General features: G+C 46.9%; 1 protein-coding gene across 1 annotated transcript in view; it reads right to left on the bottom strand.

Moving 5' to 3' along the window:
- POLR3E (RNA polymerase III subunit E) overlaps positions 1-25,306 on the bottom strand; it is a 37,959-nt gene that overhangs the window by 4,545 nt on the left and 8,108 nt on the right. The window contains 13 exon segments of the mRNA XM_080981324.1: positions 854-931; positions 7,688-8,178; positions 9,665-9,729; positions 12,695-12,852; positions 15,122-15,181; positions 15,997-16,078; positions 16,893-17,013; positions 17,816-17,907; positions 18,886-18,930; positions 19,598-19,683; positions 21,184-21,303; positions 23,298-23,347; positions 24,820-24,927. Of these exon segments, the coding sequence (XP_080837450.1) occupies positions 854-931; positions 7,688-8,178; positions 9,665-9,729; positions 12,695-12,852; positions 15,122-15,181; positions 15,997-16,078; positions 16,893-17,013; positions 17,816-17,907; positions 18,886-18,930; positions 19,598-19,683; positions 21,184-21,303; positions 23,298-23,347; positions 24,820-24,927 (1,556 nt within the window).

Genomic DNA, 25,306 nt, shown 5'->3' with positions numbered 1-25,306 from the left:
GCCCTTCCCCATGACTTTCTGCTTGAGGGGCAGAGCGAATATTTTCTGTGCAGGAGGAATGAATGAATGAATCTATTATTTCGGTCAAAGGCCAGTTCCAGCCCACATACAATATCAAGGAAGTCATAAAACACGATAGGGATACATTTGAATTTGCAATTGGGTATAACAGGGGCAGGGACGCGGGTGGCGCTGTGGGTTAAACCACAGAGTCTAGGACTTGCCGATCAGAAGGTCGGCGGTTTGAATCCCCGCGACGGGGTGGGCTCCCGTTGCTCGGTCCCTGCTCCTGCCAACCTAGCAGTTCGAAAGCACATCAAAGTGCAAGTAGATAAATAGGTACCGCTCCGGTGGGAAGGTAAACGGCGTTTCCGTGTGCTGCTCTGGTTCGCCAGAAGCAGCTTAGTCATGCTGGCCACATGACCCGGAAGTTCTACGCCGGTTCCCTTGGCCAATAAAGCGAAATGAGCACCACAACCCCAGAGTCGGTCACGACTGGACCTAATGGTCAGGGGTTCCTTTACCCTTTACCTTTATAACAGGGACAATACAGATATAGCAACAGTTAAAAATATATAAAAATTAAAACTTAAGTCACTAAAATATAACCTAAAATTATCATTTAATACAGGAGGAATTATACGATCAAAGCAGCACATCATCAAGGGTGGATGGTACGCTGAGCCCCAGAGGATAAAACCGCCTCTTGGACCAGCCTTTTTTCCTAATGAGCTGAAAGTGCACTGCTGCTGACTGGACGAAGGTTGAGCAAATGCGTAAACGCTGCCGGGTGCCAATGTCCCTTGCTCTAGGCAGGACTCTGCTGGAGCAACAGCTCCAATTACCAGCTTACCTGATCGTACATGTCGCCAGCTTCCCAAAGTGCAAAGACCTTTTGTTCATCCAGCAACGCAGTCGTCTGCGGGGGAAACTAAAATAAATAAATAAACAGGTTGCACTGGTTAGGATTATTGGCTTTAGGGTATTTAAAGACAGGATTGGAAAAAAGAATAATTCAATTAGGATTTTGCACCCGGGGGGACAGAACGCAGAGGCTACAATCTTAAGCTTCAACTTAATGCAGGGAAAACAACAACTCGGTATCCTCTGGCAAGAGTCTAGCAGTTGAGCGGAAAGCCTGTAAGACTGTATCTTGAGGACATAAGGAGGACTTAAAACTTGTTTACATAGCAAACTTTGCTTCTGTGCGTTTAAAGCAAAGGGCGGTCAATGGCAGCCTGCCCAACAAACACCACAAAGCTTTAGCATCTAGTGCCTGATCATTTTCACAGGAAACCCCCCCCCCCCATTCTGATCGTATTACTGCCACCCCACTTGGATCCAAGCAAATAGGTTTGCCAGCACTTGGAGACGAAGAGGTCTAAGCTTTTCTACGTCACCTTCATTCATGCGCATCAGACATGTGCTTAGATGGTGGCAGGTGACAAATACAGAACTTTTGAACCAGTCTTGTGGGGGCTCAACAGGACTCTTAGCGCCAAAGCTGGGGAGGTTTTCCTACACCCCTTGAGACAAAACACCCTATTTATTTGCTTTAGATTGCCTACAGCTCTGCTTCAACCTGGGGCATGGTCTAAAAAGCCTAAAAAGCATAATGCTGCCGTAATGCCTCCAGAGCACTATAAGTAGGGAAAGGAAAGAGCAGGTTGTCAGTCTTTTCGGAGTCAAATGTTACGCATGACACACAACAACACAGTTTTTTAAAAGCACCATCACACCATACTTCAGACAGGTTTGCTCTGGGTCCTGGAAGGATGTAATTAAGCACCAACAACACCATATACTTTATTACAGTGACTAACGAACAGGTATTCAAAATCTTGAAGCAAAACGTTTTGGCACCCACCTTCAGCTTCTCTAATGTGATGAGCACCAGAAGCCAGAAGCCAAAACGTTTTGCTGTGAAGATTTTGAATACCTCTGTTCTTTCATAGCTAATGATTTCTATACACAGTCTGATGGAGAGATTATAGGTTGGATTCAACGCTAGTCCTACTCGGAGAAGACCTACTCAAACAAACGGGCATGACTAATTTAAGTCTGTTAATTTTAATGGATTTACTCTGAGCAGAACTTAAGCTGGCTGCCTGCAACCCTGTATGTTTACCTAGCTGTAATATTCCAGCAAGTCACATTAACCACATACGTTAACTCTAGAGGCCAAATATAAAATAACCCCAACCCTGTTGCAAGCACTGTGTCACCGCTGTCAGTAAGCGGGAGTCCCTTTCACAGTTGCTCAGACAGTTATTGCTGGCCCTCACTACTCCCATCTGTACTCTGCATTTAAATCCGTATCATACCACTTTATACAGCCATAGAATCATAGAATTGTAGAGTTGGAAGGGACCCTGCGGATCACCAAGTCTGATTCCTGCAATACAGGACTATGCAGCTGTCCCATGTGGGGACTGAACCTGCAACCTTGGTGTGTCACGCCTTCCCACAAAGAATTTTGGGCGCTGCAGTTTCTTAAGGGTTCTTATGAGGTCTGTATTCCCCTTCACAGAACTACAATTCTTGGAGTTTATGTGAAGAGGGATTAAACCATTCTGGGAATTGTAATAATAATAATAATAATAATAATAATAATAATAGCAATACAGTGGTACCTCAGGTTACATACACTTCAGGTTACAGACTCCGCTAACCCAGAAACAGTGCTTCAGGTTAAGAACTTTGCTTCAGGATGAGAACAGAAATCGTGCTTCAGCAGCGCGGCAGCAGCAGAAGGCCCCATTAGCTAAAGTGGTGCTTCAGGTTAAGAACAGTTTCAGGTTAAGTACGGACCTCCGGAACGAATTAAGTACTTAACCTGAGGTACCACTGTAATAACAATTATTGCTAATATTGCTATTATTATTATTTACTTATACCCCGGCCCTCTGGGTGGATTTCCCCAGCCATTCTGGGCAGCTTCCAGCAGGAGATTAAAAATACATTAAAACATCAGTCATTAAAAACTTCCCTAAACAGGGCTGCCTTCAGAATTGTAGTTCTGCAAAGGGAACAGGGGTCTCCTATCAACTCTAAGCACTCTAAAGAAGCTACAGCTCCCAGAATTACACCCGTGCTCAGACACCCAGGAACTAGGAGCGGCAATTTGCGCACTTAAAATATTTAAAGCCGCTTTCATGGCAACGAGAAGATGAATTCATTCCCTATTAACAGCGCACTGGCAAAAAGATGGGTTTCCAGGCCAAGCAGTGCCCAGAGCTGTTGTATGCTATGATGTGAATCAGTTTTATAGCCTTTCTGGAGGAGTCCACCCCTACTTGTTAAAAACAAACACCATTCATAGCAACAGTTTTGCAGACATGCGATAAATCTAATTCGCCAGTCTCCTAAAAGAAAGGACCACACTCTCGACTGCACCACTTCCTTTGCCTCTCACTTCCTGCATTTGAAACAAGCTCAGTTTGGGTTCAATTCAGACACTGCGCCAAAATATACTGGCTTGCTTCAAGTAGGAAAGAATGCTGTTCCTCCAAAGTGCCATCTGCAGAGATTTATTACAGCCCAATGCCTTTTGGACCCTGGGTTCCTTTCTTCAGGAGCCATCTCAAATGGTGCCAAGATGGGCAGCAATAACTGTGCAAGATGCTTCACTCTGTCCTACATAATTTGGAAGTTTTAGATTCCTCCTAAAGGAACACAGCGGAGCTGTAGTTAATCCACCTGGTTGGTATTTTTCAGAACAAGTTTCTTCTTTTCATTTTAGGTTTCTGTGCCTCACTCCTAGATTTTTAACCTAGAACAGGTTAAACAAGCCACAGCAAGCTTTGGGCTTCCCCTTTCCCTTTCACATGCCAGCAAGAGGAGACTAGAATTCACTTCCAATTTTAAACAAGCCACAGTTCCAGGGGTTCAGATGACCCAGGGAACTTTGGTTTGCTTAAAAAGAAGCTTTCCAACTCGGGTGGGGAGAACAGACAGGCACAGAACATGTGGCCTTCCAGATGTTATTGGGACAACAATTCAAATCATCCCCCCCCCCCGGGGGGCTGATAGGAACAGGAACTGTGCATTATCTGGTTCCCTACCATTACAGATTTGCATGAGGCCTGAATCAAGCCTCCAAGACGATTCAGGTGCAACATCAAACTATGGCTTGCTGCAATGTATGAATCAAAACTGCATGACTAATTATGGCACGCAGGTGGCCACCAAGCTGGGAAGTGGAGCAAGCTCTTATAAACAAGAGCTTGGGTAAACTGTAATTGGGAGTTACATCTTAGGCAACAAGTCATGGTTTGGGTCATTGCTCCATCCACCAAGCCCACTACTTGGGACAGTACGTGGGGATTTTTTGAGGAAGGGGGAAAACCATGCAAACTGTTACTTGTTTGCACTTTTGGCTTGAACCTAAACTATGGTTAGCACAAACCAATCTTTGGTGTTATCTGTGGAGTGTTTGAGATACAACAGTGGTTTAGAATAGTTTGTGTCTTTCCATTTCCCCTTCACTCTCATTTCTAGGATGTGGGTACCTCTAGGAAGAGGGGTTGGAACCATAACTATGGCTCAGCAGTCACACCAAACCGTGGTTAGCATTAACTGCTTGATGTTTAGTTGTGTTTTTATATTATGTTGGAAGCTGCCCAAGTTACTGGGGCAACCCTGCCAGATGGATGGGGTATAAATAACAATAATACAAATAATAATAATACAATCCTGATGCTGGTTTGCGGTCTACAAAAAACCCTAGCTTGACGTGACATCACAGTAAACCATAAATGACATTCCTTAAACACGGTTTAGTGGGCTAACTGAAACCTTGTCCTCTCCAATTCCAATGGTTATACGGTCCCTTACACATATGAGCTGTTTAACAAAGTGAAGCCCATCCTGCCCACTGCCCAGGCAGCTCACAATCCTAAAAGAGGGAAAGAGTTAAAGAACACAAGGAGCAAAGAGCATGCAGAGATATAAGGATTGGAAAGGGACAGTGCGGCAGATCAGAAACCTATGTTTTAAAAGGGATGTGCTAGTCATTTATCCTGGTTTAAAATAGTCCAAGAAGGGCCCTGTGCAGACATAATATTTTAAACCTTAGTGATAACCAGGGTTTGCTGGTTTCTTAGAACCATGGTTTAGCTTGCCAAAAGCCCTGCTCCTGGAGGTCATGGAAAAAGGGGCAACTTTCAATACTTGTAACTGTCAATACTTGTTTGTCGCTTTGCATGCGGAGAAGAGAGTCTGGCTTTCTTCAAAGTTTACTCAGTGGGATTTTTTTTTAATCACATCTGTGGCTGCGGAAGTGCCTTGCGATCCAGAGGCAACAGCATTAATCTCATTCACAGGGAACATCATAAAACTCTCCCAGCTTAAAGTGCATACGCCTCAAAGCTCTGACTAACAAAGACCGATGAAATAGTCACTCCCTTTCAACATGCCAGTGCCTTTAAGCCATGATCGTTTTATTCCAGCTAGACAAGTAACTTCCTTAAATTACTGTTATAGACACAGATATACACAGTCAAATCAGCTACCCTTCCTTGTGACAAGATGGCATTTGTTCCACTCCAGTTAGCTACCTGCACGCGCGCGTATCACGGGCGCCACCTTCTTCCTTACAGATCAAACGAAACGAGTCCCAGAACTCTGCATATTTTTTAATTACGACACGCAAGTACAGGAGGGAGTACTGGGTATGCAAGTTAAAAAGTGGAGAAACCTGCCTTTTTCAAAGGTGGATTTAAAAGTCTGTGGGGACCTCAGATACTGGAATACTCCTTAATAAATAAATAAATTAACATTCCCTGCACACAGAAAACTAGCATATCAGGGTGGCATTTTGTGTGTGTGGGGTGGTGGTATGGAGAAGCATTCCTTTGTATGAGAGCTCACCTGCAGCCTGAAAGGGTAAGCCCATGGAATTTGCCACCTCTGTAAAAACTAGGCCATTTAAAAAAGCTATTAAGCTAGTTTTTGATGGAGAGAGTGTTTATGTACAGAGTAGCATCCTTTGACTTTGGAGGCCCTGCTTCCGTGCTCATCAGAAACATCACTTAGGGCGGCAGTCATGAGAGACGGGGCATTCTCAGTCGTGGCCCCTCTGTTATGGCACTCCCTCCCAACTGAATTACGTATGGCTGCTACAATATGGATGTTAAGTGGGCCTTCAGAACTCACCTATTCTGAGCAGTCTTTGCCTCAAGCAGGGCTGGGGAACCGCTGGCCTCCCAGATATCACTGGACGACAACAACCATCATCCCCAAGTACTGACAATGCTGTATGGGGCCGAGGGGAATTGGAGTCCAACATCTGGTGGGCCAGAGGTTCCCTGCCCCTGGCCTAAAAGGACTTAATGCTTGAAGGATTTTGAGATTTCTGAGCCATTTTAAAAACTATTTTATGGAGTTTTTGCCTAACTAGGAGAAAAAAAACTCTGGTCCTCAGCCTCCGCTGCTTTGTGGTATACTTTTGGGAGAAGAAAGGGCTAAGGAGTAAACCCTGCACGAATCCGGAATGGAGTCCCCGAGATAGTTGGATGACGCCTTGTATGCCTTCTTCCGGAAACTCCTGCAGCCAAGCTGGTGCCAAATGCACTGTATTTTTCGCTCCATAGGATGCACCTGACCATAAGATGCACCTAGTTATTAGAGGGGGAAAGCAAGAAAAAAAATATTCTGTGCAGACCATGTAAGCGGCTCTCGCTTTTCTTGCTTTAAACCCTTCCGTCCCTCCTCCCGCTTCGCTGAGAAGCCAGCAGAGCAAGCTGCGCAGCTCTCGCTGAAGCCAGCAGAGCAAGAGCCATAGCTGCGCAGCGCCTCTTCTTCGGCTGGCTTCCCAGCAAAGCGGGATGAGGGACGAAAGGGAGCCCTTACAAGGGAGCACTGAGCAGAGCCTGGCAGCGGCTCTTGCTGGCTTTTCTGGGAGGTGTGGGAAGGGACAGAGGGCAGCCCGTCAGTCCCTTCTCCCACCTCAGGGAAAAGCCCCCAAGAGCCGAACACACGCACCACGCGGCTCATGAAAGGGAGCGCTGAGCAGAGTCTCCCGCCTGCATTCGCTCCATAAGACGCATACATTTCCCCTTACTTTTTAGGAGGGAAAAAGTGTGTCTTATGGAGCAAAAAAACACGGTATTGTTCTGCTTTCCTTTGGACCACATCAGTGAGGCCAAAAGGGAGGGTTTGTTGCATGAGCAGCCCAGGACCTCCATACCCACCTGCCCGGGAGTGCACCCCAGGAAGGTCACTTTAGTGTTGATAACATAATGGTTTGACTTCACCCCCAGAGGTGCACGCCATTGTCTCTCAAGACTGATGCCAACAACAACTGAGCCTTTTAAACAGGGAGATACCAGAGACTGTACATGGGATCTTTTGCATGCAAAGCAGTTGCTCTAACACCAGGTCTTGCCCCTCCAATAGCTTGCATTAAAAGGCTCTAGAACTGCACAACAGATCTGCATCCAAAAGCCTGCAGATAATATTTCAGCAGCACATTAAAACAGAAGTAGAATTCCAGCTACCAGGTCTCATGAGGGCCCTTCCAAACCATGGCTGCCCAGCACCTCCATTACATCACAGCAGCCAAGCCAATGGACAGAAATACCATGACCCCACCTCTTGCACCAGCCCCTGCCACATCAAATGAACCTGCCACTCACAGCCTGCAAAGGCACTTATAAACAAAAAAAGGAGCAGAAAAATCACTTACAGGCACCATAATTTGTTTGCAGCCCATGTCCAACACCATGTCCTGCAACATTTTGTCGGAAATGCCGCTGAACAGGAGATTCCCAGGAGGCAGACTAGCCACATGGAGATTAAATAACCGTTTGAGCTCGTTCAGGGTTAGCACATACTGTTTCTTAAACGTCGCCGCCACAAAGGCTCTGAGTTCTTGCGTGACTCTCTCTTGGACCGGCAAGAGGCCGTTCACGGAGTCCACAGAGTTCTCTTCCGAATGGATGCCGTTGGCCAGTCCATTATTGAGGCCGTCGCAGACAGAGGTGTCCATAGGCTCCTCATCGCTCACGGGCTCCTCTTTTATACGGATGCCAAGTATGTCCACCGGGCAAGTGCCCTGGCTGGCTTTGCCCTCCGCTTTCAGCTTCTGGAAGTCCTGCTCCAACTGCCCATAGGTCTGCTTGACTCTTGCTTTCGCCAGACTGACCCGCTGCTCTCCAGAAACCAGCAAGGGGGCAGCTACAAAAAAACAAGCGGAAGGGGTGTGAGAGTAAACCGTGGTTTGAGTAATCCTTGGCTCTCATCCACCATCCCTGACCATAGGCCATGTTGGCAGGGGCTGCTGGGAGATGGAAGACAACAACATGTGCAAAGCCACAGGTTCCCCATCCTTGTATTAAGCACATGTGAGAAGGAGGCAGACCACACAAGAGTTCCTGAGAAAGAAAAGCAAGGTAGGGTGTCTAGGGAGCAAGTTCGATTACACCAAGGAAAACACCTGGGAAGGGATTGGTGGAAGAAGAGTCAGTTTCTAGCATACAACATACGTAGAGTCCTGATGGTGCAAGCAGCTGGTTCTGGTGCATAAAGCCCTACAGAGCTTGGGAACATAATATGGTGGAAGCTTGGTTCTCGAACTTCATCCATTCCGGAAGTCCGTTCAACTCCCAAAACGTTCAAAAACCAAGGCGCGGCTTCTGACTGGTGCAGGCGCCCCAGAACCAATAGCCGGCAGCCGCATCGGATGTTGGGCTTCCGAAAAATGTTAGAAAACACTTACTTCCAGGTTTTCAGGATTTGGGAGCCAATTTGTTTGTCAACTAAGCTGTTCAAGAACCAAGGTACCACTGTATCTGAAAGATTGCCTCACCCCTTTATATACCCAATCGAGCACATGTGAGGACCTCCTGCAGATGCCACCTTATCAGGAGGTCTGCTCTGCAGAATGCAGGCGTTGGGCTTTTAGTGTGGTGGCACCTGCCCCTTAGAAAGCACTCCCCTTGAATATTAGACAGGAGCTGTCCTCGCTGTCTCTTTTGCATCCTCCCTCTTTCAACAAGCCTTTAAAGCTGAAATCTTTCTCAGTCTCGATCTCTATAGGATTTTTTTCAGATGCCTTCTTTAGATTGGTCCCCCCCCCCAAAAAAAATATGTTTATTGTTTTATCACTTGTTTGGAAGGGTGGGGTATAAATTTGATTTAAAAAACAGAATTAATCATTCATATTCACCCACCCACCCACCCACACAAGGTCCTTTGGAGAATTCAAGCCCATGTTCACCTTCTTATTTCAGACATGGTGATATATTGATATATCGCAACGTTTGGGCTGGTGATATATTGTGATGTTGAAAACCAGACACCCCCTAGCCCTTATGTTAAGGAAAAAAGTGGGGGACGGGGGGACGGGGACCAGAGCGTATCACCATTAGATGTCCACAGAACTTATCGACCGACCTACAAAATCTGGATCAAACCCTCTGGTTCCCAGTGTGGCATTATGGTTGGACTGGGACCTAGGAGACCAGGGTTCGAATCCCCCCTCAGCCATGAAGCTCACTGGGTGACCACAGGCCAGTCACTCACTCTCAGCCTATCCTACCTCACAGAACTGTTGTGAAGACTGCATGAGGGGGGTGGAGAAGCAGAGACGCCACCCTGAGCTCCTTGGGAGAAAAAGTGGGGATATAAATGCAATAAAATGAAAACAATCAAGTTGGCTCACCTGCTTGCGCAGCTTGTTTCTTTGGTGCTACGTGTTCCTTGGCCAAGCTGTAGACTTTCTCCAACCTGAAATTGGGTGGGAGGAGCATTTCAGTGCCTTGCGAATAGCTACACCCAGATCATCAACATTAACAACTTATCCCGCCGCCATACAGTTCAAGGAAAACCCCAGGAAATGCCAAGCACCCAATGAAATACATCTTTCTGGAGTTGTGACATATAGCCAAGCCACACAGCAAGGTTCCTTCCTGCACAGAACCACATCAGCCTGCAAAAACGGGTCTAGGAAGAAAGGTTTCAAGCCCAGGACTGATGTGCTAGCTTTCTATATGTGGGGGAGAATACAAATGGAGGAATGCATTTAAAAACCGATCATACTTTTGCAGCCTGAAGGAGTTGCTTAGCTTGGAGCAAAGAAAACCAAAGGGTTTGCCATGTAGATGTTGGTGGAGACTTGTTTTCTGTTGCTCCAGAGGGCAGGTCTGGAGTCAATGGGTGGAAATTGCCGGGAAGCAGATTGCAGCTCAAGATTAGGTGGGATTTCTTAACACGGTAAGATCCGCCGGCCAGCGGAAGAGTCTGCCACAGGTGGCGGTCAGCTCTCTCCTGCTGGAGGTACAGTGGTGCCCCGCAAGACGAATGCCTCGCAAGACGAAAAACTCGCTAGACGAAAGGGTTTTGCGTTTTTTGAGTCGTTCCGCAAGACGAATTTCCCTATGGGCTTGCTTCGCAAGACGAAACGTCTTGCGAGTTCTTGCGAGTTTGTTTCCTTTTTCTTAAAGCCGCTAAGCCGTTAAAAGCCGCTAAGCCGTTAATAGCCGTGCTTCGCAAGACTCAAAAACCGCAAGACGAAGAGACTCGCGGAACGGATTAATTTCGTCTTGCGAGGCACCACTGTATTTAAGCATCTGTCAGCAATGTGGCAGATTCTTGCTCAAGCAGCACAGTAGACTGGGTGAATGTCAAGACTCCTCCCAACTCTAAAATTCTATCATTCTCAGCAGTGGAGTCCAGAAAGAACCACACAGAATCACAGCGTCAGAAGGGACCACGAGGGCCATCTAGTCCAACCCCCTGTAATGCAGGAATCAACATATGGTCCCTCATCCAATTTGACACCATACCGGACCCTGCTTAGCTTTGCAAATGTAGTAGCCTTTCAAGTAAGGGAACAGCCAAGGTGTGCTAGAGCAGACTGCATTGACCTGGTGCCCACCAGGTCGACGAAGCCAAAGAGACCTCTGGCACCACATTTTGCAAACTGCGAAGACTGGCAATGATGTGGAAAGGAAGGCGAGCGTCTGTATTCATGGAATCCAACCTGGTTATTGCTGCTTATGTTTCTTGTGTTTATTAGAGCCACTTTTTTCACAGGAAGATACCAAAAGTGATTTGAAAAACGGTGCAAACATTAAAACCAAAATGAAACAGAATCTAAAAACACATTCATAATGTATATAAAAAGGTGGGTCTAACACAAGCCACCCCAGTAAAAAGGGGGGGGGAGGACACAGGTATACCTAATGCCCTCCTAATTAAGGACCACAAAGCATTAGTGAAAATACATGTTTTTGTCCGGCACTTAAAAATATAGAAGGGATGGTGCCAGGCTTGCCTTCCACAGGAGAGCATTCCACAAGGAGGAAGCTACCACTGGAAAGGCCCTGTCCTCATGTTGCCACACTCCCCAACTCCCTTGGAGGGGAGCATGGAGAAGAGAGCCTCAAACAACAAACACAGGTTCCAGGTTGGTTCCAGGGGGGGGGGGGGAGAGACGGTCCTTGAGGTCTTGCAAGGCTCGACATCTCTGCCTGTCTTGCTTCTCCTAATAAAGGTAAAGGGACCCCTGACCATTAGGTCCAGTCGTGGCCGACTCTGGGGTTGCGGCGCTCATTTCGCTTTATTGGCCGAGGGAGCCGGCGTACAGCTTCCGGGTCATGTGGCCAGCATGACTAAGCCGCTTCTGGCGAACCAGAGCACCACACGGAAACCTTCCCGCCGGAGCGGTACCTATTTATCTACTTGCACTTTGACGTGCTTTCGAACTGCTAGGTTGGCAGGAGCAGGGACTGAGGAACGGGAGCTCACCCCATCGCGGGGATTCGAACCGCCGACCTTCTGATCGGCAAGTCCTAGGCTCTGTGGTTTAACCCACAGCGCCACCCGCATCCCTGCTTCTCCTAATACCACTGGTTTATTCTGCTCAGAATGTTCACCAATGGGGTTTGGTAAGGTGAAAGTGCCATGGCTCTTGGAGTTGCCACTGGCTTAGCTGCTGTGATGTCACAGAAAGTCTGGCCAACCCAGCTGTGTTGCTCAGCAAATAATAATAATAATAATAATAATAATAATAATAATAATAATTTATTATTTATACCCCGCCCATCTGGCTGGGTTTCCCCAGCCACTCTGGGCGGCTTCCAACAAAGTATTAAAATACACTGGTCTGTTAAACATTAAAAGCTTCCCTAAACAGGACTGCCTTCAGATGTCTTCTAAAAGTGTGGTAGTTGTTGTTCTCTTTGACATCTGGTGGGAGGGCGTTCCACAGGGTGGGTGCCACTACCGAGAAGGCCCTCTGCCTGGTTTCCTGTAACTTAGCTTCTTGCAGTGAGGGAACCACCAGAAGGCCCTCGGAGCTGGGCAGAACGATGGGGGTGGAGACGCTCCTTCAGGTATACTGGACCGATCTTTCCAATTCAAAGATCAATGAGTATACCATGTGCAATTTGGCCTATTCTCTTTTGGCATTAACACTATGAATCTTTGAATGTAACTTGGGGTGTGCGCAGATGGCCTTACAAGTTCCTGAGGTTTTTTGCTGGCACCATGTGCTGTAAATAAGATCGGGCCCAAGCAGGCGTATGTAATAGGATCCAGAAAATAAACCCTTAAATCCGTCTAAGCAACCGGCCTCCATTTAGGTAACTGTACTGCAACAGGTAGCGTGAAGATGAAAGGGAGAAACCAACGTTTTTTTCTTTCCCATCTCGGCTTTGTTCCCGCCCCCAAGGAAAAGCAAACCATTTACTTGGCCTGAATGCCCATCCAGAGCATCTGCTGCCTCTGGACCACATCTGGGTGCTTCTGGACAAAATCCTCGTCATAACGGAGCTTGAATTCCCAGCCCTTGTTTATCCTCAGGAAAGACATGTGCTCCAAGAAATCTTTCACATCTTCTGGGCCAAGCTGCACAAACAAAGCAATAGATATATATAACCAGCTGCTTAGGAGAAACCAAAACCCTTTTTAAATGAGATCGGCGGCCACACAAAGCGCCAGGGTGTGGCCCCGCAAGAAAAACATGGGAGGCTAAACTGCACCTCCAAGAAGCCGAAACTCAGAGAAGGCATTAAGTCCGATAGATAAACCAGCTCCAACTTGCCTGTGCAATTCCTATGCTTAGGGCGTAAAACTAGCGCATATACAAATGGAAAGGCAAAATTCCCCTACAAAGCAATTGCCGCTTCATTTAAGGAAAATGCAGGAGACTTTGTGGATATTTAAGTTATAGTTAGAAAAATCTTAATAATTATTCATAAAGGAAACAGTTTATAAGAAGTAAATAAGGAGGCCAGATACAGGATAAAGGGAGTCTTTTATTTGGTTGTTTGTATTGTCGTATGTTATGTCCACTGTATGTTATTGTCAGAGTTGCTTCCAGATCCTAGCTCACAGAGGATCACGCTAGCCAGCGATCATTAAATAAAAGTCTTTATTGAGTTACAGTTTCCATTCTCAAGCTGCTGCGTGCAACCCTACGTCTAATGGTTAGATCGGCGAAGCTCCATCTGAGTCTCCGCCCCTTGTACACCAACTTAATATCCTAGCCTTGCTCCACCTTTTCCGCCTGACTGTTCTTCTCTGGGTCCCTCTGCCCCCCGGGGTCTCTTCCTTCCGGGATTCCTCTGACGCTGACGCTGACCCCCCTGACTCTTCTCCCTCCTTTCGGCGGGCTTTAGGACCTGGCTCCCTTTCCGGGCTGCCTACTGCGCCACCTTCCTGTGCATTTGAACTTGGCGCGCGCGCCCAACCTTCCACCTTCCGTCTGACCGTTTCTTCGCTCCCCGATGGAGGTGTGGCCACTCCTGACTCGTGCCCTCCCCCCTGTTGTGAGCTGCCAGCGCTTGATCCCTGGCGCCCTTCCTCTTCCCTGCTCTCTGGCGGTGACGCTGGTCCTGATTTCCAACTGCTCCCCTCTGAGTCCCCTCTGGCTCTATCTTCCTGGGGTGTCCCCCTAGGCTCCCCCCTTGCCCTGGCCACTGGTGCTCCTTTCTGTGAATCTTCTGATTCACTGGAAAGACTCGGAGATCTCGGGTCGTCGTCATCACTCATCTTTTCTTCTGCCTCCTCTCCCTCGCTCTCTGTTTCCTCCCTTGCCCTTGCCTCTGCTCCTAAACCCCTGACAGTTATGTTCACGTTTAATGAGGGTTGATCAGTGTATTGGGGGTGGGGGTTGTGTTATGTTGTAAATAAAATTCCAATAAAAATTAAATAATGAAAATGCACTGGAAACTATTCAGAAGTAGAAACATGCTCCTCTAAGCCTCATACATATTAATCCGATTCCTACCCCGTGGCATTGTGGTGTGTGCGTGCAAAATTAAGGGACCCTTCCTGCACTCCTGTGGTGGGGACATGACAAAGACTCCTCCGTATTTTGGGAGTCCACCTTTATAGAGATCTGCAAAATGAGTGCCTACAAATGTCAAGTGAGCTAGCCCTGTTGAATTCATTGCAAGGGGAAAACCCAACTGTTCATTTTAAACGATTAACTGGATATTTACCCTTAGCAGCGAAGTTGATGTTTTGGAAGGGTCAACCCTGATGACACAGTACCAAAAGATGCAGCGGATTGTTTTGAATCAGGCATAGGCAAACTCGGCCCACCAGATGTTTTCGGACTACAACTCCCATGATCCCTAGCTAACAGGACCAGTGGCCAGGGATGATGGGAATTGTAGTCCCAAAACATCTGGAGGGCCGAGTTTGCCTATGCCTGATGATTCAAAAATAATAATAACAACATTGCGTACGTGAGAGTGCATGACAAAACGCTTTAGCAACAAGCGTGCGTGATCTGTGTGATTTGTCACGGCTGCAAATTTTATTTGCAGAAAATGTGGAAATTTTTTTGTTCCTTTTTGGGGGGAGATGGCTTGGCAAGGAGGTTCAAGACCCAGAGAACAGCTTTGTCCTTGGACTGGAGAGCTGAAGGGAAGCACATTGGGCCTCTACCTTTAGGAGGCTACACCATAGGGGGAGATCAGCAAGGCCCAATTCTTTATAGCTCTCCCCTATAAAACTGTAGGCCCCTTTCGCCACTCTGCTGTGGGGCAGGAGGCTCACCATATACTGAACGGTTTGAAAGAAGTTATCAAAGCCCTGGATTGAAAACAGAAGGTTGAACCAAGATGAGTGTCCTGGACGAAGCAAAAGAATTATAAAAGGAACTCACTTTTGTAACTGTCGCTACTTCCTTCCGAACTACCCAGCGGTCTTGTGTAAACTTCCACATCTGAGGAGGGAAAATGCCATGGGAAGGGGAGAAAAGGACACCGTCGTATTAAAAAGAGGCCGTTCTCCAGTGTGAATACAGCCACAATCTTAAAAAAAGCACAACTGTTAATATGAGGGAACTGCTGTTGAACCTGATGTACTGAATCTCCAGTCTGGAAGGAAGTAAAGGCCTCCTCTGGGCAAAAAACCATTAAGGAAAAGGGCATTATTCTACTAACCAGTCCCACCAATTTAAGGATTTCCTCTTACGCAACAAGACACCTTCCTCCCACCCAATGCTGCTCCAGAGGGTTGGGGGAAATCCTTGGACAGATAGATTGAAGGGGACACACCAACAGGAGAGAGCGGGCAAATGTTCTGTTGAACAAGCAGAAATCCTTGTGCTGACAGAACAATGGACTTGCTGTGTTGGGTTCCATCCTAAGCTCTTCCCCCCCTCCACTTTTTAAACCTCAAATGATTAACACAAGCAGGAGCCCACAGGTGTGCAAACACACATTTCAATCTGGTGAGCACCTGCCAAAGTGCCGAGTGAAAGTTGGACAAGAGTCAGCCTTGTATGGAGGTCTGAGAGGGACCAACAAACCCCTGCCCATTCCCCCAATGCTTCTGAACACTTAAAAAACAAAACAACACCCTCCCCAAGGGCAGGGTTGGTAGAGAGCACACATTTTGTGTTGAGTGGCTTCCAAGGGTTTCTGGACTTGAGAAGATCAATGTTTAAGTGGGCAAACAGATTTCCTAAACTTCTTTGCAATGCTGTTGCAGCGAAAGGAATATTTGACTTCCTTGTTTTTATTTTTTAATACTCACAACAAAATCCCTTCCTCTGCAGAGCACTTCCGCCGGGACTCCACTGTGCGGGCTGGAGGTATCTTTTGGATAGAGGACATCGCTGTTGAAGACAAACCATTTATTAGCCGCAGGACACCACAGTGCGACCGAATAATAACACATGTACAGAGATTCCAGGCACCCATCCAATGGCATCCTGAAACATTGCCTGGGATTGCAAGCCACCAGCTAAAGGGATTCCAAGGAGAAACCAAAACGCTTTGTATATATTAAAGTCGGAAAGAATTTCACAATAGTGAAAGCTACATAGAACTGCATGTGACACGACCGGTTTCTATTTGGCAGGGTTCTGAAAGAACCAGAAAGGTGTGTGCAATGCAGGTGTGTACAATGACGGTGTAGTAAATAACTTCAAAACTAAATTTTAAAAGAAGACGAGGAGGAAGAAACAGTGGTTCTACAGGTCTACGTACAAGCGGTTCCCTCTGATCAGAAACTCCCAAGGAGAATTCTGAACTTATACAATTGCACAACTCTTGCATGAGGTTCCAAGATTCCTGCATTCACTTACAAGGCCATTAACAACTTTGGTCCAGGATACTTCAAGGGTCACCTGACTGCTTATATCCCTGCCTGATCCCTGAGATCTTTGGGTGCCAGGAGTCACTGTTTAGGATCCTGCAAGGAGTTGGTTTGTATCCAACAAGGAGTCAGCTTGAAAATATGCAATGGGCACACAGGCAACACACCCTTGTCTCGCATTAACAAACTGTCATGCTTTGCATTGTGTGCTATTGTGTTTATATCACTGTAAAAAAAGCAGCAACAACAAGAATAAGAGCTGCCGTAATTTGAACAATGGACTGGCGTTCTTTGCAAGGGGTGAGTCCCTGAAGAACAAAAGGCATTTTTACCTTTTCACAACCCAGTTTCCCTGCACCAACAGCGCCACCTGCTGTATGCACCGCAAGGCTGCCGTAGGATCCGTCCCAGAAGCCAAGAGGCTCATCAGGTTTGCAAAAGCGATGACCTTCACTGCAGAAGGGGGGAAAGCAGAAAATGCAAATACTCCTTAGAGATTCAAATACCTAAGTCAAGGATGGAGTCCCGGTGGCCTTCTAGACGTTGCTGGACTGCAAATCCCATTGTCCTTGGCCATACCAGCTGGGGCTGATGGGAGCTGGAGTCTAGCAATTATCTGGATGTCTGCAGGCTTTCCAATCTCTGGTTGAAGTTAAACGTTCATAGGATAAGAGCGCAAATAATTGCAAGCAGTGAAATACGGCCCATCTGCCCTAGTACATTTAAAGCATCATCATACCACTTTAAACCATCCTAGAATCATATACCTGAAGAGTTGAAAGAACCCCAGGTAATGCAGAAATCTTTTGCCCGGCATGGGGCTCAAACCCACAGCCCTGAGAAGAGTCTCATGCTCTTACTGCCTGAGCTTCCCCCAATGAATGCTGGGAGCTGTAGTTTGTCAAGAATGCTGAGAGTTGTTGGGAGACCCTTATTCCCCTTCACGGAGCAACAATTCCTGGGAAGAGGAATGGGAATTCTAGCTCTGTCAGGACAATAGGAGTCTCCTAGCAACTCTCAGACCCTTAACAAACTACAGTTCCCAAGATCCTTTGCTGTGGGAGGGGAGCCATGACTGCTTCTAGCAGCAAGATACTGCTTTAAATATGTATTTCAGGTGGGGCCCGGTGTCTCCCTGTTTAATATGGCAGGCTGTATCCATTAACCAGGAAACGGGAGCAGGAGAGGCTGGTAACACAGGAAGTCAAAAGAGTTCACAGAGGCCGTGTGAGTTGCGTAATGTCGAACAGCATACCGTTTCTCATCAAGATCTTGATCTGGTCCGCAAGGGGCAGAGTCCTCAGCTGAGCCATGGAAAGCACATTACTTGGGGCTACAGGCTTGTCCCTACGTAAGGAAAGAAAGGTACCATTTGGGAAACCACCACAGAGAACTGAGGTTTGGCGATTTATGGAAAGCTGCCCTCCCCATTTCAGCAAGAGTTTTATTTCATTTATACTCCAAGGAGCGCAAGGCGACATACGTGGCTCTCCCCCTTCCCTTTCTACCCTCGCAACAACCCTGCAAAGTAGGTGATGCTGAGCAATTGGTTACAGGTTACCCAGTTAGCTGCATGGCCAAGTGCGGACTTGAACCCTGGTCCCCCACTCTTAACAACTACACCATATTGGCTTGGGAGAAACCAATCAGCACAGATTGGGGGGGACGGGACATGGGAGCAGGAGATGTGACCATGGTTATTGCAAATGGGAACAGGTCAGCTTCACAGAAAATGCCCCCTTTGCTTGATTTGTTTTGCCTGCCTAGAAGGTAAAGGTAAAGGGACCCCTGACCATTAGGTTCAGTTGTGACCGACTCTGGGGTTGCAGCACTCATCTCGCTTTATTGGCCGAGGGAGCCGGCGTACAGCTTCCGGGTCATGTGGCCAGCATCACTAAGCCGCTTCTGGCGTACCAGAGCAGCACACGGAAACGCCATTTACCTTCCCGCCAGTGCGGTACCTATTTATCTACTTGCACTCTGACGTGCTTTCGAACTGCTAGGTGGGCAGGAGCAGGGACTGAGCAACGGGAGCTCACCCCATCACGGGGATTTGAACTGCCGACCTTCTGATCGGCAAGTTTTAGGCTCTGTGGTTTAACCCACAGCACCACCCGTGTCCCTCCTGCCTAGAAAGTGTCCCTGAAAACTCCAATGCCTCTTGCTCCCCTGGATGTGAAGAATGCCTGGGTAGAAAGCAGGCACTTGCACAAGGCAAAATTTACATTTGCTGCCCCACCCACTTTTGCCCCAGGCCCTGCCCTCTACTGGCACGCGGCCCCTGGAAGATGGGTCAGAACAGAATGTGGCCCTTGGCTTACTTACTTTTCATCTTCCACACTCGGAGGCACCAGCATCATCAAGTACTCACTGCGGGAAAGAGAAAGAGTAGGTCACATTGCTTGCCTAGAGAAGGGATAGCCAACATGGCGGCCTGGACAACAACTCCCATGATCCCTTGCTGGGGTGATCGATGTTGAGGGCTGATGGGAATTGTGGTCAGAAATATCTGAAGGGCGCCAGGTTGACTAGCCCCTCCGCCCCCCCGAGTCTAGGGAATCTTCATTCAGAAACTCGTCTCCCGAGAGACATTGCACATACCTTTGTAAATCAAGAAAACCTTTAATAAAAATACATTTTTTAAAAAAGAAACTCATCTCCCATTTTGCCTTCCCACACACAAGGAATATGAAACCTGCCAGCACAACGCATTTGAGGCCTAGGGGAACAGCTGTGAGAAAGCAACAGCAGCAAACATCATCTGGGGAGACGGTAGCAGTGGCAGAATGAGGCCCAAGGCATTGTGAATTGGCCATTTAACTTTGCAGAGGTGGAAAAGCTGGCAGAAAGTCTACGTATACAAGCTTTTTGTCAGGCCTGGAATTTATTAAATGCAAGCCGGGGGGGGGGGGGGGCGACTGTAAGCATGCCATTTCCCATGCTAATAAAAAATGCATTAAAAGTGCGCTTGTGACCCCCCTGACTTCAGAACTGCCCCCAACGAAACAATTTGAGGAATTAAAAGAAAGACCTTTACCTTGGAGATTTAATTAATTCCGTGTTCCCAGCCATGCCATGACCTTGACTAAACAAATACTGGCGCTCGTGTTCGGAACGGCTGTCCTAGGAAAGAAGGGGTTAGAAGCCCAAGATTCATGATGGGGTACAGATTCCAAGCAATGCTTAGAGGCTTAAGGGCTACTCTGTGAACAGCGGCTCAGATCCCCACTGGGCTTAATCTGCACATTTCTCCCGTATAATATGAAACAGAATAGCTGGCATTCCCCTCAAATTGCTGTAAGATACGACTTGTAAGGGTTTTGAAAGCAAAGCTTTCCCCCACATCCCCTACAAATTTCAAGTCCTGTTGGATGCACTGAGAAAACCAGAAGTATATGGACACTTCCTGTGTCACACAACTCTTACTCCAGTGCTGGTCCATGAGCCACCGGCTTTTGGTTGCAGTAACTCCACCGCGGTCCAGGTTTGGTGGAATGTTTCAAAGATCATGGAAATCATAGAATTGTAGAGCTGGAAGGGAGGGTAATATAGTCCAAGCCCCTGCAATGCAGGAATCGTTTTGCCCAACGTGGGGCTCAAACCCGCAACCCAGAGATTAAGAGTCTCATGGTCTACCAAGTGAACTGGTCCCTTGGCACAATTGGGGGGGGGGGAGAATGTCAGTCCATCACATAATATAGCGTGAGAAGCACTGCCCTGGCCATCCAGTCTTCAGTCCCCTCTCCCCAAATCACCACCAAAAGGGAGTATAAAAAGGGGGAGAGGGGAAAAAACACTGTACAAGTATTACTTAGGCTTACTTGGAACTAATCTCTAACGTATTCAAAAATACGCACTATTTTTATATTTATTTCACTTATTAATGGCTTCCCATCTTGAAGCAATCCATGTCACAACATAAAACAGTTACAGTATAACATTCTTCTTTTTCTTTAGTTTTTTTCTCTCTTTTCCTTTTCTCTCGCTTTCTCTTTCTTTAGCTTTAAACTTTCATTGTCTTTTCCTCCTTCTGACTTTGTTCCCTTTTAGACTAAGTAGCTGTTTTATCTCAGCATATTATAAAAAATACATATACTTTGCAATGGATGTATATTTTTATATATCTTTGAATAAATAAATTTAGAAGGGGGGAATAAATAAAAGCAGCTAAAACATTTCCATATATAAAAACAATTTAAAACGACGACGGAGCCTATGTAAAACCAGCTCAAGTCTGAGACAGATACCAGAGACCTTAGGTGGTTTGTTGCAAAGAGGACATCTTTAGCAGGTGCCAAGAAGACAACATAATCATAGAGTTGGAAGGGAGCCTGAGAGTCATCTAGCCCAACCCTCTGCAATGCAGGAATATGCAGCTGCCCCATACAGAGAAGTAAACTTCCACAGGAACAGGCTGCTAGTATCATAGGGACCCTGAGAGTTAGTCTAGTCCAGCGGCCTTCAATCAATCGAGGCCAGAGACCCGTCTGCATGCAACTGCAGCTCTCTGTTTATTGCAAAGGGGGCAGTGTAAAATGTAAAACTCACTGTGCAAACACTCAAGCGTATTTAGCATATCCACTTTTGCAGAAGAAACACAAGTACATGTGCCTAAACGCCTACCTTTAAACCGTAGTAATGCAAGTGAGCCCAGTGCTCCTCCGCCTGCCTCTTCTGCAGGAACTCGTAGGACTGAACCCGACGTTGCCGGGCCTGTTCCGACTCGGGGCGGGAAAACCTCACCTGGAAAAGGTGTCATTTCCCCACAATTAGCCACAGGATCCAAGCACCAAAAATGCCGGACAGAAGAAACCTAGTCCAACCCCCCAATCCCATGTATGGAAATCCTCTCTGAGTCCACAGTGGTACGCAAGGAATTAAAAATGTACTGAAGCCAGAAAGCTTGTTTTTGAAAGGAATGTCTCTAAGACATCAAGCTGCTGGAGATGCGACTGGGATAATTCTTCCCTAAAACATTTATTTGTACAATGTCCTACATCAAAAAAATTCTGGCAGAAGGTGATAGAGACAATCAACATGACTTTAAACAATATTTGAAATTCATTTTCATAAATACCATGAGGTCTGGTTAACTACAATAGCAATTCCCCCCCTTTTTTGTAATGTATACAATATATTTTTTCTTTTTCATTCTGTTTTGTTTTCTACATGGGCACTATTTCTTGTTTCTTCTTCTTCTTTGTGTCTTCACTTACTCTGTACACTTGTAATTCTGTGATTTTTATTCTTCAATAAAGAACATACAATTAAAAAAATAAGAACGCCAACCAAAATTACTGGCATTGCAGCTGCGGCCGGAGCCACTGATTGCACTTTTTCATAGCTCCACCTGTTATTACTCCTGTTTTCTGGAAGGAAAAGGGTTCCTCATGGCTGATATTGACGCGACTTGCCTCTACTTTCCTACGCTGTTCTCACCTATGAATTATTTCCAGATTCTTTCACAGTCCTTTTATGCAGACCGAGGCATCACACCAAGTTTTCTATGTGCAGGGTGAAAGGCACTGAGAAGCATTATGAGATCCCTCGCTTCCTTGTCTGAAGCGGTGACGCCCAGAGATACAGGACTATATACTTGAGTGTGGAGAGGATAAGGAAGCAGAGGGGATGGAGATGTCTCTCTGTGCATGTATGTGGGCATGCACATGTTAGGAAGCACACAGCTGGAGGGGAGGAGCCCAAGGAGGTTTCCTAGACCAGCGTTCTTCAACATTGCGTCCGCAAGTGCTGTTGGGACAACTTCCATGATCCCTGGCTGTTGGCTACAATTGCTGTGGATGATGGGAGTCATAGTCCAACAATATCTGGGGATGGTGCTGAAGAACATTGTCTAGAACAGCGGTTCTCAACCTGTGGGCACCCAGATGTTGTTGGACTACAACTCTCATCATCACTGAGCTCTGGCCTTGCTAGCTAGGGGTGGTGGGAGTTGTAGTTCAACAACATATGGGGACCCACAGGTTGAGAAAGGCTGGTCTAGAAGGACACTGTCCTAGCATACTCAAGATGGCGAAGGAAGAGGCAGAAGACGACTTGTGGCAGGCCAGGAAGTTAGAAAAAGGGATGAGACTGATAGTAAAGGGAAGACGAGACTCAACTAATCAAGGAAATAGGTTTGAAAGGTTGGGTTTAATGCCCCCCCCCCCGCCAACTGCATTCCTTAGCAGCTTTTCTCAAACTTGGGTCTCCTAGCTGTTGTTGGACTACAACTCCCATCATCCCTGACCACTGGTCCTGCTAGCTTGGGATGATGGGAGTTGTAGTCCAACAACAGCTAGGAGACCCAACTTTGAGAAGCACAGCCTTAAAGCAAGGAAGCTGTAGCCTCCAGTCACTAGTGGACTCGGTCCCAGACAGTATGGCTGAAGGGCCAGGGATTATGGGAGTTGTAGTCAATGTAGGCACTACTAAGCTTGATGAACCAATGGGCTGACATGGCATAAGGCAGGTTCCTACGTTCCTTACATCTGGAAGAGTTGTAGTTTTGACACTCTTGGTTAAAGAAACACAGGGAGTTTAAGGAGACAGAGGCCTTCACTCTGTGGCAGAATGTCGCAGGTTCAGCCCCCAGCTTCTCCTGTTAAAGAAGCTGCCAGTCAGACAAGGCATTACTGGGTTAGATAAACAAATAGTCCAAGCTGGTACAAAGCAGCTTCCTGCATACATTCCTAGGCTACAGATTCTGAAGTGCTGCTAAACAGGGAGTTTGGGCCTACCGTGATCTGCTTGACGTCTTCTTCTGCTTCATCCTGGGAAGAATCGCCAGCTGTTAACAAGGGGGAAGGGAGCGTGAAAATCACTACTAAAATGCCTTGACAGCCAACATTTCTCCAGGCAGGGATGTGCGATCTCCAAGACAGATGCCATTACATTTTCTGGAGTTGCCAGGGGAACCTCACGACAGATGAGGACCGCGTTCCATTCTGAATGGGCTCCTGAGGACCACATGCTGGTGGTGGGAAGGATCAGAGGCCAAGAAGGTGCAAAGCAGCAAATGTAAATGTTGACTTTGGTACATAGTAGGCAACACACATTCACACATCCCTCCTCACATCCACATCCACCCCAACAAGCCAGAATATGTCCCAACCAGAAAAATATGCTTGGGGGTTCGAAGCAGGGGCATGCGAGGGCTGAGGCCTGGGGAGAATCCCAGGAGCCAGGTATAGAGGCATACAGCGCCGAAACTGGCCCCCGAGTCTGAGGATACCCACCCCTGATATAAGAGCCCTCTTGGATCAGACCACAGGCCTATCTAATCTAGCGTTTTTGCTTCCCTATAGGGATCAATTTGCTGTTTCTGAGAGATTCAAAAGCAGAACAAAAGCAGTATACCTGAAGGAGCGTCTCCACCCCCATTGTTCTGCCCGGACGCTGAGGTCCAGCTCCGAGGGCCTTCTGGTGGTTCCTTCACTGTGAGAAGCAAAGCTACAGGGAACCAGGCAGAGGGCCTTCTCGGTAGTGGCACCCGCCCCGGGGAAACGCCCTCCCATCAGTTGTCAAAGGGAAAACAACTACCTAACATTTAGAAGACATTTGAAGGCAGCCCTGTTCAGGGAAGTTTTTAATGTGTGACATTTTAATATATTTTTAATCTTTGTTGGAAGCTGCCCAGAGTGGCTGGGGAAACCCAGCCAGATGAGCGGGGTACAAATAATTAATAATAATAATAATAATAATAATAATAATAAAAACAAAAGCAATAGCCACCCACCCTCCTCTGAGAGAAAGGACACAGTATAAATGTTAATAAAAATGATAATGACAATTTGTTCTTTCGTATATAGCTTCCAGCTCTGTGTGCAATATATATTCATCACTGAGTTTTCCCTTGATGGGATGATCCTCCACAAACACACTTTTGGAGCCGTCCAAGACTGTAGCCGTTTGCACCCTAAAAGAGGAGCCTGCTGTATCAGACCAATGGCCCATTTGGTCCAGCATCCTGTTCTCCCAGGGGCCAACTATTCGACTCCTTGCGGGGAAACCTACAAGCAGGATTCGAACACAGCACCCTCCGCCCCTGCAGCTTCCAGCAACTGGTATTCAGAAGCACAGCTGCCACCCGACTGTGTAGGAGGAACAGCCATCTTTGCTAGTAACTGTCGACAAGCCCTCTCTCTCCTCCACGAATTTTTCTGATCCTCCTTTCAAAGCCATCTAGGCTGGCAGCCACTGCTGAGAAAGGCCCATAGTCTGACTAGCCAGTGGACAGAGAAAGCCTAGCAAGCCACTCACGCTCATTAGCAGCTTCTCGCTCTCTGTATTTGGCATCTGCTTTGTCCAAGTAGGTGAAACTCGGCCTCATTTGCAGGATTCCATGGAGAGGCGTAAGGTGGAGCTCACCTGGAGGAAAAAGATGGGCATTTTCACAGCCATTTTCACTTTCCGGGAAAGAAACAAGCAGGCAGAGCCACGCCCCTGAGCACGCAAGCAGGATGATGGAAATATTGTCACCAATCATCTCATTAACAGAATCCCAACATTTAAAAAATCCATATATATATATATATATATATATGTGTGTGTGCTCAAGTATTTGAATTGTTAAAGGAATGGTGATGAATCTGTGGCCCTTCGGGGGCATCTGGACTAGTATTTATTTAGTGCATTTCTTTATTTCAATTATTTAGTAAATTTGTTTGTTCATATGACACCCTTCTTCCTAAAAGGAGACAAGGGCAGATTCACAACTGAAAAACAAAAACCGTAAACATTCTAAGAA

Source organism: Podarcis pityusensis (genome assembly GCF_964106645.2).
Source record: "Podarcis pityusensis genome assembly, chromosome: 14".
Taxonomy (NCBI): Eukaryota; Metazoa; Chordata; class Lepidosauria; order Squamata; family Lacertidae; genus Podarcis; species Podarcis pityusensis.
The sequence above is the reverse complement of the archived record's forward strand: the minus strand, read 5'-3'. Positions and strand labels throughout refer to the sequence as shown.